Raw genomic sequence first — 20,791 nt, 5'->3', positions numbered from 1 at the left:
AATGGAAGAAATACAGTGGGTTACAATATCATTACCATTTCTTTTACATGTGGGTTGTTTTTATTCGTTAGTTTGAGTAAACAACAAATTTTTCATAAGGGTGGTCTCACATCTCACATATTTAGTAATAATGTGGTTCTCTGACTTTCATTCAAAACTCTGTTAACACGTTTTTTTTTTGCGGAAATTTAATATAATCATTCATAATACAAACGTACATCCACAAAGTCATATTTACATAATATGCATCAAAAATGTTTGATAAAGTGATTTATATGCGATAGAAATACTAGAATTAAGACGGTAGATACATTCAAAGTCCTGTAGGAAATCAAATTAGATAAATTAAACATAATTGTGTCTCTAAAGATCTGCTAAGCGGAAGCATACTAATATAATTGTAAAATTACTATCGGTATTTGTAATGCAGCTAATCCAATGTAATCTAATTAAAGGGAATTTCAAGTCGGATGCTTTATTTAAAAATTAGAAAAGACAATCAAATGAAAATAATTGATAATAAACATGATTTTTTTTATACCCGAATTACAATTGACATCTTTCCTCATTATCGAGATACTCTTATGAATAAAATGTTTTTAGAAACACGAAACAGTACAATGAATTAAAATGTTGAGATAATACTTATTACAAATAGATACATACTACATGTTACTCTTGAATTTTCCTTGCCAAAAATAATATAAAAAAACAACAACATTGCACTGCAATTATCAATCTTCGTACGACGTTGAATACACAAAAAGCATTCATTCTGATCCTTCTATTTAGGCGAAAAATGCATTTATCTTTGGTGTCTTCCATAATAAAAAACGATTGCTCAATAAAAGAGCACATCATTTATGGTAAGCAATGTGTATCCTTAATTAAAAAATATGAACTGTCGTTTTTGAAAACGACAACACCAAATCATTATTGTAGCTTCTTTTTGGATTTCATCGGGCTCGAGGTTGATGGATATTTTTTTTTTTACAAAAGAATTGCAATCACAGAGGTCACAAAGGAAATGATGCCAGCAGTTTTAAATGGGGCGTTGTTAAAAACTGGAAAGACAATTCACAATGAAATTATTTTTAAATAAGAAACCCTATTAGATGTATAAAAAAACTGTTTCCATTGAAAAATTTTACTTAACGTTACATTCATATATATAACAATTTAAGAAAACTTGTAAAATGAAAAGCTATTTGTAGTTGGTTTGAATTATTACTGTTACTAACATTCAATGAGATACTATTTATAAAAAAAACATAATTATCAAAACCAATCACAAACCAGGTTCCGAAACAGTCGCCAAGGGCTGGGTAGTAGTGGTAGTTATTCTTTTAGTAGATGACGTCAATGGTATTGCTGTTGACGTCATAGGTGAGTATGTTGTGGTAGTAGAGGGCGTGGTAGTAGTTGTTGTTGTAGTTTTAGTAGTTGTTACAAAGCTGGTAGTTGTTTGCGGTGTGTTAGTAGTCTGTGTTGGTTTTGGGGTGGTGGTGGGAGATACTGAAATAATAGACACGTTGTCTGGAGAAGGTGTTCTCTCTTTGAATGATTAATCTAATCTGACGACATTGATGTTTACAGTTTATGAAACTTAACCCGTCATGGTTTCTTCTCTTACTAGAATTAATTAAAAGGAATAATAAAAAGTCATTCATATCTGACCTGCTACTGTAACAAGCTTTAAACTATTTTTTTTTTCTAATTCCGAATTTTAACTACTAGTATTTACTTTGATATTATTCTTTTCCTTTTTTTGAAAACATACGAATATATATATCCAATTTATCTTTCTATTATTTATGTTTCCCAAATTCCCGCTATCTTTCCTTTATATGAGTAAAGTAAAAACAAAATACTTTATTTCTTTCGGAGCCTTTTTAGAGGCAATGCGTTAGGTAGTATTTATGACGTCATTATGATTCTGCTTTGACCCATGCTTTATTGTGTAAATATTAAGTTAGGATTTGACATCCTCAAACGTAATCTTGGGAATTACATCTGAATTTTTTTTTTAAATCACTTGGAAAGAGTTAACGTTTGGTTAGGGTTTCTAGGTTTTATTTCATGACCAACAAACTTCATATCTCCATCAATTTTTTCAATTGCTTTTGATATCTTGGCTACTTTCAGGGTCATTTGTTGTTTTTTAAACATAACCACTTATGGGAGTACTATACTAGAATTATTAATGATTAGATAGCCGATGATAATTATTAAATGCCTTCTCCCACAGTCAATCAGCGAAAGGCAAACCTGTGGTGGTGGGCGGTTCACGGGTTGCGGAGCTCATTGTGGTAGGCGGTGCCAATTTTGTTGTTGGCATAACAGGCACTGAAAACCACAATTTATTTATAGTTCACCTATCAACTCAGAATGGTCACGTGGTCTCCAGGCTGTGACGCAAGGCGTGTGTCAATATTAATGTTAGCGTTTTAATCCGGATTCACGTGTTAGCGTCACAGTATTAACAGATAATTATATAATTCAATGGATATATAATTTGTTACGAGCAGTTTGTCAGCAGTCGTGTGGATGCGTTTGAATAATATGCAATAAAAGATCAATATAGAGGCACGGTTTTGCCAAGCATGAAATGGATAATATGTGCATAGTGATAAAGAGAACGACGCTGATGATGATGAGGATGATGTTTATGATAATGAAACTGATAATCCCATTTAATTTATTAAAAAGATTGTGTTGTGTTGTGTTGTGTTTATTATAAAGATTGTGTTTTTACATACTAAATCGATTAAATTCTAATACGTTGTTGTTATATACAACAACCATTTCTATTAATTGGGATTAAGTTATTTGTTTGATTCATCAGCTAATAGAAACCTATAATACATCTAAAACAGCAACAACAAAATACAAGGGAATAGCAAAATCGTAGCAATATTCTGGATAATAGTTTGTTTTTTTTATTTGTCGTCTCCAAAAAATATTAACAGGACTTAAGAAATATGACATACAGATGGTAAAATCCTAGATCTGTGCCAGGGAGACGAGAAAGACAGCATGAGACTCACAGAAAACTGGGTTCAATGGTTATTTTCTTGAATTTCGTGAAAATTTATTTTTTGTTTTTAATGTTTACAGTTCAAAATTTATTTTTTCTTTTTTAATGTTTATAGGCAATTTTAATAGTCAATCAAAATTTTAGTGTCAGTTGTCGAGTTATTATAAGCATGATACAGTGCTCACAATTCTTTGTTATGTGTACAAAGCTGACATTCAAATTTTGGTTGATCATTAAAAATGCATTATTATAGTACTGTAAACAAGATAAGTAAATATTGACTAAAATATTGAGTCGTGACCATGCCCTTTTACGAAACAGCATGGGACTCAGAGAAAAGAAAATTCATTGGTTAACAACGCTTTAGTGTCCTTTGGTTAAATAAATTTGTTTACCGGTACCAACTGTTGCCAAACCCTTAAAGTTAATACACACCTCGAATCGCAGACACTGAAGATGAGATACAATGACGACTTTATAGCAAGCGATGTATGAAAGCGATAAAAAAAAAACTTATATAAAGCATAATTAAACAAAATGGGAGCACAATCTGAAATATTTCAGAGCAAAGCCATAAGCTCGATTACTATAGGTGATTGTGGTAAGCATTACAGTGCATTTAATTGCAAAAAATATAAAGATAAATCAGCTAAATATTACATTGCTTTTTATGTTGATACAGTCATACACAAGTTTTAATGTGGTTGTTATAATACTAATTGTGTGATACTGAACTTACCTCCAACGGGACGAAGTTGGGCCGAGTATACTCCGGGGTAGATAGTTCTCAAGTTCTGGACCACAGTAGCCCTGGGGGGTGCAGAGATCAGTACGTATTACATAAGACGCTTGTTACATTTGTCTTCATATAAAAAAATTTAAATCAATGATTTACAATTTGGAATCATTCATTATTTCAAGAAATTCAAATTATTGTAGTTTTAAAAAGCATAAACAACAAGAAAACATGTTGTAAATGGCTAACATGTTTGGGTGTTTTTTGTGTTGTTGATTTTGTCGTTCATTTTATCATTTCTGGTGTCGTTGTCACTCTACATTTACATTTATTGTAAGTTGTTTTAGTATTTATGTGTGCTCCTGTTTATCGTTATTGGAGTTGTTTGCATTGCTGTCCTAATATATTGTTGTTTACTAGTAACTAGTATGTACTTATCGATACATACACAAATTGGACCTGCTCTCGCATTCCTGGCTCAGGTATCCAAGCAAAACGTACGATATTTTTGTCATTGTTGGCTGTATGTGTCAAGGTCAAACCGTTTTGACATTGAATGACCTTGGAGTCCCCTGTTTGGAGAGGAATAAACTGTCCCCAGGACCTCGAGCCTCCGTTTGGTGTCCGGGCCTGCACAATGAATCCACGGAAAAGACCCCCTTGTCCTTGGATCGAAACTGTCAAAATTTAAAATGCATAACGTCAAATAACTTACAAAAACTGCTCACGTCTAAAATTCATTTTAATAGGAATGATAATGTTTGCTTTACACTGCAAGGGGATCAGCATGCAGCTATTAGATAGCATTTAATTTAAGAAATCTACATGGTCTAATTCCCTGTTATAGAACAACTGAATTATAGAGTCAGATTTAAGAGATGAAAACTTACAAGAGATTTCAAAGCAAAGTTAATATTTATTTAATCTTGAGTGTTCTTATTTTATACAATATTTTCTTATAGTTTTCGTGAATTTTCGTTCTAGAGCGTATGCGCATTAATATTTTCAAATATAACTCTTCATGGGTAGGCCATAAAAAGGTATGTAAATGACAAAGTTCTTTTCAACATGTAACCAATGACCTCATAACCTAATAATCTCAAAGACGTCACATATGATCACAGCCCTGACGCTGGAGGGCGAAATTGCGTCATCAATAACGTCTACATCGTGGGATGTCATACAAGGGTATGTGTACAGCGCATCGATCAAACCATGCTGGCCTAACCGAACTATTAGTTGTCATTCATATTTTATGTAAACATGCCAGAGTAATGAATTAGCGTGCACGCTTATCGAAGTTGTAATATTTCTGATACACCACAGGGTGACCATATATGTTACGAAGAAATTTTTAGATTCATCAGCTAAACATTTTATTTTCTGGTTTTACGATAAAAAAAACTTTCAAAAATTCATCTGTAATATATATTCATAATTAAAACAGATATTTAAAATACTTCTGTAATACCTGACGCAACACAAGCGCAAAGTTTTTCATTATGAAATTGAAATCATAATTTCAGATCTTCCTTTAGTCATATTTTTGTTGAAAAGGCTATGTAGAGCCCATGATTGAAACAAGTGATTACATATAACTGTCGTCCTGTACGAAAAATGGTTTCCTGTAATTATATTCCTTAGTAGAGAAATCTTAAAGTTAATATTTAATAAGTTATTTTATTCTTAATTATTATAAAGTTTTGAGTTATATGCAGAATTATTAGAATAGCTGGTTTATACAGCAAACTAAACTTTTTTCTCATATTGCTTTAATATAATCTGCATAACACACTGTGTTTTATAGATATAATATAGAATGAGTAAACAGAGCAATATATTATGTAAAAATGAGAGAGAGAGAGAGAGAGAGAGAGAGAGAGAATATGAGATGTAATGCGTACAAACGTCTTTAAGAGATAATCTGTATGGACAAAATCGATCTTCAAATTTGATAAAAAAAAAAAAATAATGAATTGAAAAATTGGTTCATATCTATGGCGTTCTAAAGATAAAAATCATTACAGAATATTAAAACAAAATTAATTAAAGTTGTAGCTGTCAAAACTTGAAAGGTTTTTTTAGGAGGGGGGGGGGGGGGGGGGTCTTTGGTAATAATATCGTTATTTCAATAAATCTTATGACTAGTTATATTTATCAAACTAAGTTAAATATATTTTTTGTTTGTTTGCTAGTAAAACACCTGAAAAGTTCAAATTACTTACCAACAACGTAATTTTTACCACAAAACTCGGAATTATCACAAAACCGGTAATATGAAGTAGACAATGACAGAGAATAAGCGGACGGATTGTTGACAAAGAATTGCTGGGGGTGTCGGGGGATTAGCTGCACGCAGGAGTCGGGGGTCGTGGGGGATCCCTGGGGGAACGCGGTCACAGAAATAGAAAGAAGCAACATAAAGTAAAGTTCCATATATAGGTGGTTTTTAACACTTTGAGTATCCATTTTTTCCTTCGAATTCCGGGAACACTGATTTGAAATTAAAGAAATTCTGCTTTTTTTTTAAAATCACAATAACGGGAACACTTATAAAAATTCAAATGAAAGAGAAATGGTGGGGAAAATCGAGTCCCTATGAAACACTATCACATATATTTAAATCTTATTTGTTACATTTCCAGTAGGTTTACGGGAAACACAATGGTGATCTGGATCTGAAACACAGGTACATACAAAATCAAGGGCACCTTGTTGACGGACTGAGGTGGAAATAATTTGCGCCAAAAGAACCTCTACATAGCCAAAGTTGACCCGGAAGAATCGCTTTAATGCTGTAAGACATTAATGTTCTGATGTAACTTGATAAAACATGACAAAATACAATAACTGCGACGTTCTGGGACTGCCGTAGGGGAGAGAAACCGTGTATTGCCGAGCTTGTACATGATTCGGACGTCATTATCAAACGCTGCTTTTAATTGAAAACAAATAAAACGGACAGTTTACGAAATCACTATGAAACAATGTTTGAAAAGTTGTTTATCTATTTTGATAACTCTAAGTTTTATTATTATTTTTGTCGTTACATGTAGTTTCCTTATCGATACACATTTAAAATTAAACAAGATATTAAATCAAATAATACTTGATAATTGTACACAGTTACACAAAATGAGTCACTTTGAAGTCAAAATGCCATTCATTACAAGTTTTTTAATATTTTATTTTTAAACAAGATTGGTAGAAGTTTTTTTTCCCGTGAAAAAGCAAAATGTGTATCAGTGTGTTTAGTCTTAATGTTCTGATTAACTCGATGCAATTAAAGCAATTTTAGAGATAAAAGGAGAAATATATTCAAAGGGGAATTTAGATAAATCAAAATAATTTAAAAATTAAGTGATCTTATGTAGGAAAAATTTTAACAGAATAACTGATTTGCATTAGGAAAAAATTAAGGACATGATTGTGTATAATGTGTATTTGAACTACATGTAAACAAGTTTTCGATACGGTTGGAGAGAACGCTTTATGCCTAGCAAAATGGCCACACCCAGGGTATCGTAATATCGTATCTTCTGACGAACCGTTTCTTTCATACAGAATAAAATAGACTAACATCTCTTTTATATATAATTGAATATAAAACTGTTTCTGATACAAATAAAGTATAAGTCTATTTTCTAATGTAATTTTTTTTGATACGGATTAAAACAGCATATCTGTTTTAAAAAAGTAGAGTCTTCTTTTCTTTTACTAAAATGTTTAAATAGCTTCAGGATAAAGACGGCTTTTTATGTAAGTTTACTTTAATTCACCGTTCCTTTTTATGTATGTGGGCTACCACCGTTTCTGAATTAGAATAAAGTTGACTACCATTCCCATGACAAAAAACTGCTTTTGATGCGAAATAAAGATGACTGCATGTACCACTTCTTTGACTGATCCAGAATTAAGTGGATTACCATTGTTTCTGATACAGAATAAAGGAGTCTATCTTTTCTTTTATATAGAACTGATCTAATGCGGTATAAAGTAGACTACCACTTCTTTGACTGATACAGAATATAGGAGACAAACTTTTCTTTGATATAAACCTGTTTCTGATGCAAAATAAAGTGGATTACCACTGCTTTGACTGATACAAAATAAAGTGGATTACCACTGCTGTGACTGATACAAAATAAAGTGGATTACCACTGCTGTGACTGATACAAAATAAAGTGGATTACCACTGCTGTGACTGATACAAAATAAAGTGGATTACCACTGCTGTGACTGATACAAAATAAAGTGGATTATATTACCACTGTTGTGACTGATACAGAATTGAGTAGACTACCTTGCAGCGGTTGTAGGCCGCACTGCTGGTTGGAGGTACAGGTCTGGTACTGCTGCTGACTGACCAGTATACGGTACGGTCGGGTCGTCCCCTGCTGGTTCGGCACCTGTTGGCTTGTCAGTGGGTCCATGTGAATCGGCTGTAAATTAATGCAGGACTCGGTCCGGACTGGAGCACCTTGCGGGTAGGATAAAACGGAAAATTTACAGCACAGTACACAGAAAACGGCGAAAGAGACACACAGGCGAAACATCATGTTGAATTTTAAAAGAATAACTGGGTCTTTCTTTTCTATTTTAACTCTGTTATAACGAAATCAGATGCGTGTGTTGACCAAAGAGGAGAGAGGGAAATGAGAGAAAGTTTGATCACGGACTGGTGTATTTCTATAATTAATAATATTTAATTAATCACTCAAAACTATTCCGTCACGTGATTGCCCTGTAACCGTTTTCTGGTCAGTGACTCGATGTGTTGATGGATCATATACTTACTGTTTTGTAAAGAATTCGTGTACATGTTCTCGCGAGAGTAGGCGAGTCATGGACCATGTACATGCATCCGATGACAGCGTCATATCCCCCATATATCCATCAAAAGGCATGTTTGTCATAATCAATCTTATAATTGTTGAATTGCATGGTTTTCTGTTCGGTCATTAATTAAGTGCATGGGATTTGTTTGCACCTAACGAAATTAAACCCTTCAAAGTTAATGGAAAAACCGCATTTCAGTCTTTATTGAAACGTAAACAGATAATCCATTATAATAAAATCTTCAGGTGTTCAATTCGTTGTTTGACTAAAAAGGGTTCTAATGGTGCATGATATGAGGCAATGTTTTCTACCAAATTAAATATTAATTAGTTTATGTAGAGATATCGAAATTTTCATATCTGAATTTTATTTTGTAGATACTTCAAAACATAAATTAAATTTTGTCGCTTTACTGTACGAGTTTTCATAATTTTCTCACATCTGTAACTTTGGACCCACCCCTGTACCTGCATTAATCGTGACAAATCGTTTCTCTTTGAGATCTTTTTTTATATATAGACTAAAATATATGAAAGAGATAATTTCAAATGTAAGATAACTTTGTATTATTCTAGCATGCACCTAAATAAATAAGAAGATTAGAATGTTAGGGATTATCCACTGCAGAGATTATGTTAAAACCACGTCTACCTGTAGTAGTGGGGAGTATGCACTTTCTTAACTGAGCAATATACACATTCCGATAATCTCCACTAATCCGTCTGGATCATCGTGTCAATCCAACTCAGGACTTATCCAGACATAAGCTTTCTTCTGTGCATGTATATTAAACTTTTGAGTTTTCTCATTATGATTTGATTCAAAGCATTTACAACAATATTACCGAATCTGAAATGGGAGGAGTTGATTAAAGACCACACGGTACCAAGAGATCTTTCCGTTTTCAGTTCCATGCCGTCAACAGAAAAGATGAAGAGATTATTTGAACGTCATTTTTCCAAAATAGTGTCCGCAGGAATCGTAGGCAGTGTGCCTTTACTTCAGATAGGTTTGTACCTGCTAGCATATATTCTCTATTTTTTATACAATACGTGCTTCTTCTGCTGATAAATGAAAAGTATAATTCCTATGATAAAAATCCTTCTCGTGTAATGATGATGCGGTCATTGAATAAAATGTTGAAATATGTTTTCATAGTTTCTCATAGAGTATAGAACCATTTTAACAAGAGCTTGGACTTTGTGTAGTTTGTGTCAAACAGTTATGTGACGTATGCCTATGGAATGCCATAGCTGCCTTAAGGTTAATTTCATATTATATGAATTGGTATATCTTTTTATGCAATAGTAATAACATCAGTATATACTGTAATTTCTCCATCATATCCAGGGATGAAATCTTTATATGAAGTATTGTGGTAAAACCTGTTTGTATTGTGGTGAAAGCTTTACATGCAATTGTGAATCCTTCATATGATGTGACAATTTTATTATATGCCGTTGTTGAGTCATTATTTGATGTGATGTGATGATTTAAAACTGAGTTACCTTGCTCTTGATTGTTATTTAAAATCATTTTAATAGCATCCATATAAACCGTGGCGCTTGGAACAAACTTATCCGTAGTCGGTACATCGCTGATTCATACATTATTGTGCAGCTTGCTTTTAACGATGTCGAACAATATGTACATATATTTTTGAAAACGACATATTTTACAAAAACAAAATACATTAACTTTATCAATTTATGCGTTACTTTGTTTTAAAATCCCTCGTTCAGCAGCAGATGTTTACAATTCATGTTTATAATGTGAACAAAGTCAGTAATGTTGAAAAAAAATCAGCACACATGTCAAATATTACAATGACAAGAGTTTTGAAACTTATTTATCCCGACATTAATTAATTTCAAAACCATCGGAATAGGGGTATTACCCTTTCGTGCGATCAAAAATTAATTTAAAAAATACCAAGCAGTTAGTCTCGGTGATTATTCGGCCATCCTGTGTAACCACTCGGCTGTGTATAGTATTTTATAGAAGGCCACTCAGCCATTGCTTTTGAAATCAACAAGATTTGTCTGGCTTTTGAGCTAAGTATCTACGCAATCGGTGTATATTTCACTTGAAACCAGCGTCATTTTTAACTTGTTTTTACGCAACAAATAGATAGTTAGGTTCTACTGAAAGTTCAAGGCCATGTTAAAATGAGAATCGGACAAATCATTTTGCTTACATTGATATCAATTTAAAAGTTCAAGTAATTTGGTCATCATACTTTCTAGATTATCACGATGGTTATGACATTGTTACAGTAGTTTTGTATCACATCTTATTCCTGTCCCCCTGTATTTAGGAGTGGTCTACAGACTGCTGTGGGTCCCGGAGAAGCGGCCAGTCAATAAGCGCGTGTGTCGCTGTAGCTGCTTTGACACCATCTTCAAAGGTAACAATTGTCACATACATTTGTATACTACTGAAACAGACAAAATCGTTGAAAATATTTATTTATTGTCAAATGAACCATACTACCTTAATTCGATTAGTTTGACTTGCCCCCCCCCCCTCTCTCTCTCTCTCTCTCTCTCTCGTTGGTTGATTCTTTTTAAATGTATTATAAAATATCTTCTTTGGTTCTTTTTTTGCACAGTGTAAAAGGTATCATTCTTGTATTTGGATTTACGGGTAGATAGTTAAGTACTCTCTATTTTATGATACGCCGGTGTATACAAAATTAAGAATGTTCAAGTGTCAATGGTCAAAATTGTATTTTGTCAGGTACTTATGAGAATGGCGGCATTGTTCGATACAAGCACCTGTACTTCAACGCAACTTTCCAAACCTTGGTCATCTGGATAACGTTGCTGGCCAGCACAATTGTAACATACGAAACTTTGAGTCGTCTGCTAGGTCTTTTCCGGAAGAAAAAAATCCGATGGCGAATGTTTATCCTTTTTGTTGCTAACCTATACCCAAATTACTTTTCATTATGGACTTTCTTGAATTATATTAACGATGGATTTTACGAATATTTCATGCATCAAATATTTTTCACAACGACAGAACTATTTTCGACATGGAATATAGTCCGGATGTGTTCAGCCGAGGCAGACGTTGAAGCTTGGCGGATAAAGACAATCGTTGCTGTTGGTTGCATGCATATTGTTATAGGGGGTGTAGATCAATTCTTTGAACAGTTGATTCTTTGGAAAGGAGATACCTCGCAACAGATGAGAAGTTTGTTGCTGGTTGCTCTCGATGTGTTGCATGTGGTGTTGCCGTTAAAGGAGCTAGCGATAATCCGGAATTCAACATTGAAAAGTTGTCTGACTAGGAGGGAGATGGGTGAAATATTTATCTGTATTCTATTTGGATTCATCGTTGGAAATTCTATCTTTAAAGACGCATAATCGCTGCTGGGCTCATTGCATTGCATGAAAACTATGTATTTGAATGTGAAAGTAAAAAATAAATTTAAGTTTTTAATTTACTTTCACTCGATCAATGCTGTTGTTTTATATCCTTTGCATTCGTTAATTTTATAACATCTTTACAATAAGTGACTGTTTCCAATAAATGTGAAGAAAGACGTTTTGATTTATATTCTGTCCCAAGTTATTGCTTCCATCGCTTTTTGATGATTTTAAATAAAATTACACATACCTGTGAAAGAAATACACTTGAAATCGTTAAAAGGGAATATATCCAAGATATCTTCATTGAACAATCTCTTTCCACTCAGAAAAATTCACAGGAACGAAAACAGATTCCTTACGGAGAATTATAATGGGGAATGTTTACATCTTTTCTCCATTCGGAATACACTCGGAATACATCCCTTAATTTTTTAACGTTATCATCCGGGCTTATTAATGGCTGTTGCAATGCAAAATCTCCGTAGACTTTCAATTTCGGGATGTGTATTGAAATCTGAAGCGGTAGAGGGGGCGTTTCAAAACAGATAATCTGGACATTTTTTATACTAGTGGATGAACGTAGTTTGAGCACAAAGGTATTAATTTTACTATTATTGAAATATCAAGCAAAAAGTGGTGAAAGCAAAAACTCGGGACAGAGTATAGTAAGTCGAAGCGCAGGCTCTGTGTTAATGACTGAATGTTGAACTCGTTCAAACGGTTTTCATTATGGAAACAAACACTTTTTTCGTTCACTGCCATATTTGACAGCGTCAAATTCTCATTCATTCTACAAATGCATGCACCAAGATAATAACATAATTGTAAATTTATGTTTACAAAAGCGAATGATAAAAGTCGTTGCCATTTTTATATATGCTTATATTTATATGTTCAACTGTCTTTGTCTGTGATAACATTACGAATAAATTTTGAGCCATAAAACCCAATAACGTCATAAGACATGAGTGACACTAATGGGCGTGTCTTATAGCATAACCTAAACATGGTATTGGCTGTGCCGTGCGGTAATACATAGCATACTGGGTACATAAAAAAAAAATAGTGGTTTTAAAATAGTTTTGTTTTAAAGTGTACAAATTCGAAATAATATAAATATAAGGAATCATTCTTTGAATATTATGAGGTGATCAATTCGGTCGGAGCGTGGTCAAATCTATCATAAAGCCCTCCGGGTTTTATTGGATTTGACCACGCCCCGACCGAAATGATCACCTCATAATACTCAAAGAAAGATTCCTTATTCCTTAAATAATAATATGTTTTAGGGTGTGACCGTTGGGGCGAGCGCAGAAAACACTACACATCTCTCATCATTGTTAAACTGCAACCCATGGACTTTGCCCAACCAGGAAACTTTGGCTTAAAATACAAACCTGTTTGAGTTTTTTTTAACGTAAATACAATCATGATTTATCATTCCTTTACTCTTTGATAATGATCATGTTAAATTCAGTAAACAATAAATTGTTTGTCTGTGTTATTTCTCATTTTGTTCCTTGTTGTTATCCGTGTTTTAATTATTTTCCTCTGACACATCAATTCTGTTTTTTAATTTTTTTAAATATGTGTACGCTATATCTGTGTTTTAGACATGTGCCCTCCCATTTTTTTAGTGTGTGCAATATTATTTAAAGGTTTGGCAACATATGCAGCTAACAAATACATGTAGATATTTTAACTGTTTATTTTTTTCTTTTTTTTGTTTTATTTATTACAAAATGACGTGGCTGCACGTAGTTCTAATAATAATCAAACTTTTTTTAAATACATTTTTGTCACCTACCTAACGTAACGTTATGCATATATGATTAGATCAATATGACAGTAAATTAAGCATGGAATTCGCATGTATATCTAGTAAGCAAAAAAAAATCAGAACAAAACTAATCAGCCAAAGATATGCGTTAACATTGAGTACTTACTACAAGTTACACCCAGCACAGATGCTTGATCCACCTCTAAATGTATTGTGCGAGATCACTGTGACGTCATACTTAACTTTCTTTTGCACTCGTGTCAGCAAAAATTGAAAGGTACAATTTTTTTCGTAAGCATATAATTTTATGTGTTGTTTACTTTAATGGTTTTAAATGATTTTTTATTGTTAAATGAAATGAAATAGATGTATTCGTTTCCTGTTCCACCATGTTGCTATGTACCGCAAAGGATTATTGGGATATGTAGAACTATTTCACGCAGGTCCACAAAATTTTCTTTGAACAATGTGCAGATTTCAACTCGAATTTCTTCCGTTCGTACACGTTATCTATGGAGCTCGCTAAGCGAGCGGCGCTTCGCGCCGCCTCGCTGCGCTCTCTACTAATCAAAATAATAAAATTTGAGATTTGAATTAAGATAGCTTGATGGATGTGCCAATTTTCTGCTGTCTATATTAATCTCATTTGGGTGAAGAGCTCGTATTAAGATATAGGAAAATTTTCAAATTTTAAATCTTAAATCAAATTTTAAATCTTAAATCAAATTTTAAATCTTAAATATTTGAATTTTTCTTATGGACTGTTATGAAATGCCAAATTTATTATATTTAAAATATTTAGGCATATCTGATAGGTAATGTGCTGACCATCCACTTCAGACTTAGTTTTAAGAAACAAACGACTTTGATACTTTAGGTAATTGATGCCAATAGATTTTTTTCTTTCCCCAATTGTTATATTTTCAAAGGCTTTCGCCCCCACCCACCGCGCCCAACACACAACTTTGTAACCAACAAAAGTCTTTGTGCTTAACTCAACTTTAGAGTTGTCGTTTCTGCTATTTGATGATTCCCTTTAAATTACACACATACGAGATTTTTTCTGCTTGATATCGATAACAATAATCGCCAATCGGCTATCCGTAAAAACCAAAACAGGACATACTGCAGCGATTTCGTGAAGGTATGTTACTGGTTTTTTGTACTCGATATCTTAATTTCTAGATAAATCATAAAAACTGACTTTAAAATAATCAACAAGAAATAATGCAGGTTTTCCAGAATAAATCATTCATGTCCGATTGCTAAACATACATTTACTTCTTAATCCTATATAATCTAAGATCAGCACATTTTAAATCACTATTTAAAAACCCGCTTGAGAGAGCAAGTAAACATAGGAGCTTGATTTCGTTATGTTCAAATATTAATTTAAAAAAACACTTTGAGCGTTTGCCCCATATCAATTTAAACCTTATAATAATATTTCTCAGTTCTAAGACGATGTAAGCCTATGAAACTGTCTTAGAGGAATGGAAGTACATGGTCTGCAATACAGTGTATCTCTTTTATTTGAATATCGATATTTTATATATGTTAAAATTTATAATGAAGCCAATGAATGGTGTAAATATTGCCATAAGCAGGCACAATAAAAAAAACAGCGCAAAGGGGAGGGTGGGTGGGGGGGGGGGGGCTCAGAATTTACTTCTGTAAATATCCTTTTCAGAAGGAAAGACTACATGAAATCGCTGAAATTCGCGTTTTAATATGTAGGGGCATTTAAAAAAATTCGTTGAGGGAGAATGAAATCCAACATTTCTCTTGTAAATTTTTAACGTGTTTGACGGAAACCGACGAACCAACAAACCCAGACCTGTTATGATAACTGACATCGTTTGATTCTACTATCCCCAGGGGGTAAAATTACTCGGACGCGCCTCCAGATGTTCCGACCACGCCGTAATTTTGTTGTGTTACCGTAGGGGGGTAGTTCCCAGTTATATATTGACTATCTTATCAGTTCATACACATCGTGTTGGATTTCATTAACCCTGTTCATTTGGGGGAAACAGACGGCATATGGCAATGCGTACATACTGATGTATACTGTTACTGATATACAATGTATTTATGTAGGATAGGATAAGCAGTTGATATCAAACTCCTTAATGAAATCCACCCATATTTCCTTCTCAAGTATTTGCGGATATCCTGGCCGACTTCCTCCCCCGGAGTAGATGCCTGCATGATGAGTTTTCACTGACTACAGGATGGCGGCGTTAAAACACTGATCCTGCTGCCGTGATCAAAAATCAATACTCTGGGTCTTCTCCCAGTAAAGATGGCGAGTTTGTCTGAATGGAGAAGTCCGCCGGGGTTCGGTGGACGCCAGGCTTGGTTATCGGGTCTTCTTGTTTGCATCATCCCGTATATTCACATTGGTAAGTACAATGTACATTTATAATGCATGTTATACAGGTATACCATGTATCAAGTTCCTCGGATGCGGGTAATTCATGTAACGCGATATGGTGACTAAGGTAAGCTAGTTCAGGCATCGCGTTTTTTGAAATCACTATGACAACCTATGTGTGTTAACGCTAGAGTTCGCGCCATCATTCAAACCCAGACTTTGGTATCGGGTTTCGACACGATCTGAGCAAAATCCGGTATCTAGTAAAATACTGTCAGTATTTTTTTAATCAGAATTTTTAAGAGGCATTATGAAAAAGCAGTTCTTTATCTTTTTAACATGAATTTTTTTTTAACTTAATTTAAAGTTGTTTTTTTAGGGTCTTCCGTTTTCAACGGAAGACCCTCTTGTTATTCTATTGTTTCTTTTTCATTATTATTATTTTTCTTTTTCTTTATTTTTCTGACTTTTTCAAAGCTTAATATCTCAAAAAGTTTTCAACAGATTTACATGAAACTTTCAGGGATTATGGAGCATTATTGTGCCTCAAAGTTTTAAAATTTTCAACTACAACGTCACTTCCGTTTTTACGTTACGTCAAATTTTAAATTTTAAAAAAGTAATTTTGTCCAGGGCGTTTTTCAAAAACGGTTCAAGATAAAGACTTGGAATTTTCTGTGTTGAAGCAATGATCGTTTTTATTTGGACATAAGACTGGAAATTAGTTTCCGTCACTTCCGGTCTAAACCGGAAGTGTTTTAAAATTTTCGAATTTTCGAATTTTTCGTTTTAATTTAAAATGGTTACGAGGTTGGTAGAGTTTGTTATGCTGAACACGAATCTGAAATCCGTTTGAAAATCGGACGATGCATTACAGAAATATCGGGGGTTAAAAATTGATTTTTCCGGAAATTTTGATTCCGCGTCCTTGGTTTAAAAAATAGCATAATGTTCAAAGTAAAATTAACTCGTACCAAAAATAATCGCTAAGTCGTACTTGAACACATTCGGATTTTTTCTTTTCTTCTGACTCCTTTTTTGCTTCATAACTCAAAAAGTGTTTAACCGATTTTGATGAAATTTTCAGAGATTTTTGTAAGTTGGCGTCCCTCAAAAATATTAAAGTTTTAAAGAGAACGTCACTCCCGTTTTGACGTGACGTCATTTTTAAAAATTTCAAAAAGTCATTTTGTCCCGGACTTTTCTCAAAAACGCTGTAAGATAGAGGCTTGAAATTTTGAATGGTTATGATTTGATCGATTAACCTCTGTAATAAGGCTGGAAATGAAAATCTATCGCTTCCGGTCGAAACCGGAAGTAAAACAAAATTTTCGAAAAAATGAATTTTCTGATTTAATCAAAAATGTATATGTGCTTTGTAGAGCTTATTAAGCTGAATCTAACACTGAAAGCCGTTTTAAAATCGGACGATGCATTGCAGAGATATCGGGGTTTAAAAATTGATTTTTCCGGAAATTTTGATTCTGCGTCCTTGGTTTAAAAAATAGCGTAATGTTCAAAGTAATATTAACTCGTACCAAAAATAATTGTTAAGTCGTACTTGGACACATTCGGATTTTTTTGTTAAGTCGTTCTTGAAATCAGAAAGGTTTTTGTTAAGTCGTACTTAAAATCATTCGGATTTTGTTAAGTCGTACCAGGAATAATTCGATTTTTCATCTTTTTATTTTAGTTACTCTTGTTATTGGTTTAAGAGCTCTGCTTCTTACAGGAACTTCCAGCTTTACTTCCGACATTAACGGAAGACCCACTCGTTGCTTTGCAACGAGCTTTGCTCTAGTTTTTTATTTTTTTTTATGTATATCGTGTTGACTTTTTTAACACTACATATACATGTACAGGAAAAGGGAAGAAAATATTATTTTTAAGTCATTAACTCACCGTATCCGACACTGAATATACGTGTTTATAAAAAGAATCTGTAAAATATTTTCTTTTGCAATGGATGTATATATATTATAATAGAGAATCTGACGCCTTGTTTAAGTTTTTGAAACTTTATTTTTGATGTTACTTCCCATGTTTTGTGTAAAAAGCAAACATCAACACATACACATAACCTCCCAACAATTAAATCACCGTTCCTCGACGAATGGCTAGCGATGTATTGACTTCTTTTTAATTGAGACATTATATTTATTAAATACTGTCTGTTTGGGATGGTATCAGTAACTATGTCAACCGACGCCCTTGGCTAGCGAAGATTGAAAGTTAAATGCTGATTGTTCAATATCAATACATAAACCTCAGGTACTTTTATTGCACGATAGCAAATATATTGAGTAATATCTCGCATGAAAAATTAAAGCTTACTATTCATTCGTTTTGTTTAAAAAGTCGCAAACCATTGCCAAAATCTATGATTTCATTTGGAAATATATTTCTCAGCGTGCAGGGCTTGAGACAAAACATTTTAAAAAGTTTGTCGATCATGCGTTTGGAAAATTTGTGCATAAATGTATTTATCTACTTATATCTTCTACAAACAAATAGCTATTTGTTTGTATTTTTCGTGATTTTATTGGTCACGTGGTGAAAATGACAATGTATTTTCGACAAATTGTAATATAGATAAAATTGTTTTATTCTACAGGTATAGTCAACAAGATGTTTTGGGTTCCAAACAAGATCCCTGTGAACCGAACGGAATGCCGTTGTAACTGTTTTGACACAGTGTATAAAGGTAGACTCTAATATCTGTGTATAGAAAATTTGAAAATTTTATAGTGGGGCCGGGGGGGGGGGGGTGTCAGGAGAGTCCAGACCCCGCTTAAATATTCAGACTTCTAAAATTCACATGGTACATGTATATACAAAAAGTTACCACCCCTCCTCTTCCGGGCAAAGAAAAGTATCCCTTAGCACCCCCCCCCCCCTTCCACGAAAAATTTCTTGTTGATCCACGCATAATTTCATAGCCATGTAGTGAATATCATATTCGGGTAAATAGAAATCAAGACTATTGTTTCAAAATAACAGTCACGGCAGCGATAAAAAAAGGTTGGCCAAAAATTATAATTATAGTACATTTGAATTAAAAAAAAATTCACCGAGCGTGAAACATGTAGAAATCTTCTCACATAATATTTTTTAAGTATCCAAAAGGCAGAAAACGTCCAAGTACATGTAATATGTGCCTTTTTGTATCCCATGAAAACAGAAGTTTATATATATGTACCACAACTTTGTTTTCGAGCACGTCAAATTACCAGTATTTTAATATTAAAATCATTAAAACTATGTTTTGTTTTCTTGTAGGATCGTATGAAAATCCAAGGAAAACGGGCTATAAACACATGTATTTCAACGCAACATTTGAGATGTTAATCATTTGGATTTTAACGCTTGTTACCATCATTCTCGCATACGAATCATTCAAACGTTTACTTAACCTCTACAGCACGGGGAACTTAAGATGGAGGATGTTAATACTGTTTCTGTTAGATATATATCCCAATTATTATTCATACTGGTCTTATTTCAACTACACTAACGATGGATTCTATGCACAAGTCTATCATCAGTTATTTTTTACGACAACGGAACTGGTTTCGACATGGAATGTTTTCCGGTTGTGCTCAAAAGACACCAAGATGGAGTCAGGGTCCGTCATGTGTATCGTGGTAATTAGTATTATCCATATTTTACTGGGAGGAGTGGACCAGTTTTTTGTGCAATTGATCCTATGGAAAGAAAAAACTTTCCAGAGAGCGCGAAATATTGGATTCGTTTTGCCAGACATTTTGCATGTGATTTTAACAATTCAGGAAATGGCCAAAGAAAATCGGATATCATGGACGCAAACCTTTACGCGAAGTGAACTTAAGTTTGGGCTAATATTTGTTATAAGTGGTTTTGTTTTAGGAAAGGTTATTTTTCGCTAAATCAAATCATACTGTACCGTGAAAAAAATCCGGCATCAGTGGAAGCCTAAGGTTATTGCATGCGCTCAGTGACAATTTAACGGACAAATCGCCAAATTAAGAATTTCTTCATCAATATTCAAAATTTTCATCCTACCTAATTCTTTAGGTTTTTTTTCCAATGTAAAACAAGAATCATGCTATAAAAAAGTACCACTAATTTTGAGCACGTGGTAGTATTCGATCATACAATTGTAGCTGCAATAATGTAAGCCCTCTGCGATTTTTATATCTGATGTTTACTGGAGAGACCTCAAAAAGTAAAAAAAAAAATCGGGAGAGGGCTACATTATTGCAGCCAATACAATTGTTGATCTTCTCTACACAAAATTGTAAGGACCCAAACGGAATTGTACAAGAATTATTCATGGAACCGAGCAAGTTATTTACATTGGATTTGCTCAGTCCAGTATCATCAGGGTATGCGAGATTTGCTGTGGGTTGTTTTGTTTCTAGCTTCTGTTTTATATTTTTTGTATTGTAAACTGAATAAATGTCTCAGATTTTTAGTTATTTCTACATACTGTGTGTTTATTTACATTATGGACATGTATGGACACCGTCACACAGGTATTTAAACTTTTCGATTTCGCTAAACCGATTGGACACATGAAACTCACGACCGACGTGTAGTCTTCCTTACGTACATGTAATGTAACATGTCTAACGTTTTGTGCATTTATTTCACATTTTATGTGCAT

General features: G+C 33.6%; 3 protein-coding genes across 6 annotated transcripts; 2 read left to right on the top strand and 1 right to left on the bottom strand.

Moving 5' to 3' along the window:
* Positions 1 to 10: 10 nt before the first annotated feature.
* Positions 11 to 8,447, bottom strand: LOC128164176 (ferric-chelate reductase 1-like). 3 transcript variants are annotated; one of them, XM_052827930.1, is made up of 7 exons: positions 8,077 to 8,447; positions 4,222 to 4,450; positions 3,777 to 3,847; positions 3,473 to 3,487; positions 2,269 to 2,346; positions 1,297 to 1,515; positions 34 to 1,064 (listed from the first exon to the last, which is right to left on the bottom strand). In XM_052827930.1, the coding sequence occupies exons 1-7, from the start codon at positions 8,330 to 8,332 to the stop codon at positions 991 to 993; spliced, it is 942 nt and encodes a 313-aa protein (XP_052683890.1). In that variant the 5' UTR covers positions 8,333 to 8,447; the 3' UTR covers positions 34 to 990. The 3 variants fall into 3 exon arrangements, with proteins under 3 accessions (XP_052683889.1, XP_052683890.1, XP_052683888.1); XM_052827929.1 differs by lacking the exons at positions 2,269 to 2,346; positions 3,473 to 3,487; positions 8,077 to 8,447 and adding an exon at positions 5,999 to 6,520 and having other exon boundaries at positions 11 to 1,064; XM_052827928.1 differs by lacking the exons at positions 2,269 to 2,346; positions 3,473 to 3,487 and having other exon boundaries at positions 37 to 1,064; positions 8,077 to 8,446.
* A 625-nt stretch (positions 8,448 to 9,072) lies between these two features.
* On the top strand, positions 9,073 to 12,846 carry LOC128163880 (uncharacterized). The gene is made up of 3 exons (XM_052827560.1): positions 9,073 to 9,621; positions 10,930 to 11,019; positions 11,352 to 12,846. The coding sequence occupies exons 1-3, from the start codon at positions 9,525 to 9,527 to the stop codon at positions 11,981 to 11,983; spliced, it is 819 nt and encodes a 272-aa protein (XP_052683520.1). The 5' UTR covers positions 9,073 to 9,524; the 3' UTR covers positions 11,984 to 12,846.
* Positions 12,847 to 14,804: 1,958 nt separating this feature from the next.
* LOC128163243 (uncharacterized) lies at positions 14,805 to 20,058 on the top strand. Of its 2 annotated transcripts, XM_052826787.1 has the most exons (4): positions 14,805 to 14,913; positions 15,931 to 16,174; positions 18,761 to 18,850; positions 19,426 to 20,058. In XM_052826787.1, exons 2-4 carry the CDS (start codon positions 16,075 to 16,077, stop codon positions 20,049 to 20,051), a joined length of 816 nt encoding a protein of 271 aa, XP_052682747.1. In that variant the 5' UTR covers positions 14,805 to 14,913; positions 15,931 to 16,074; the 3' UTR covers positions 20,052 to 20,058. The 2 variants fall into 2 exon arrangements, with proteins under 2 accessions (XP_052682747.1, XP_052682746.1); XM_052826786.1 differs by lacking the exon at positions 14,805 to 14,913 and having other exon boundaries at positions 15,765 to 16,174.
* The last annotated feature ends 733 nt before the right edge of the window (positions 20,059 to 20,791 follow it).

This window comes from Crassostrea angulata, chromosome 9 (genome assembly GCF_025612915.1).
Source record: "Crassostrea angulata isolate pt1a10 chromosome 9, ASM2561291v2, whole genome shotgun sequence".
Taxonomy (NCBI): Eukaryota; Metazoa; Mollusca; class Bivalvia; order Ostreida; family Ostreidae; genus Magallana; species Magallana angulata.
The sequence above is the reverse complement of the archived record's forward strand: the minus strand, read 5'-3'. Positions and strand labels throughout refer to the sequence as shown.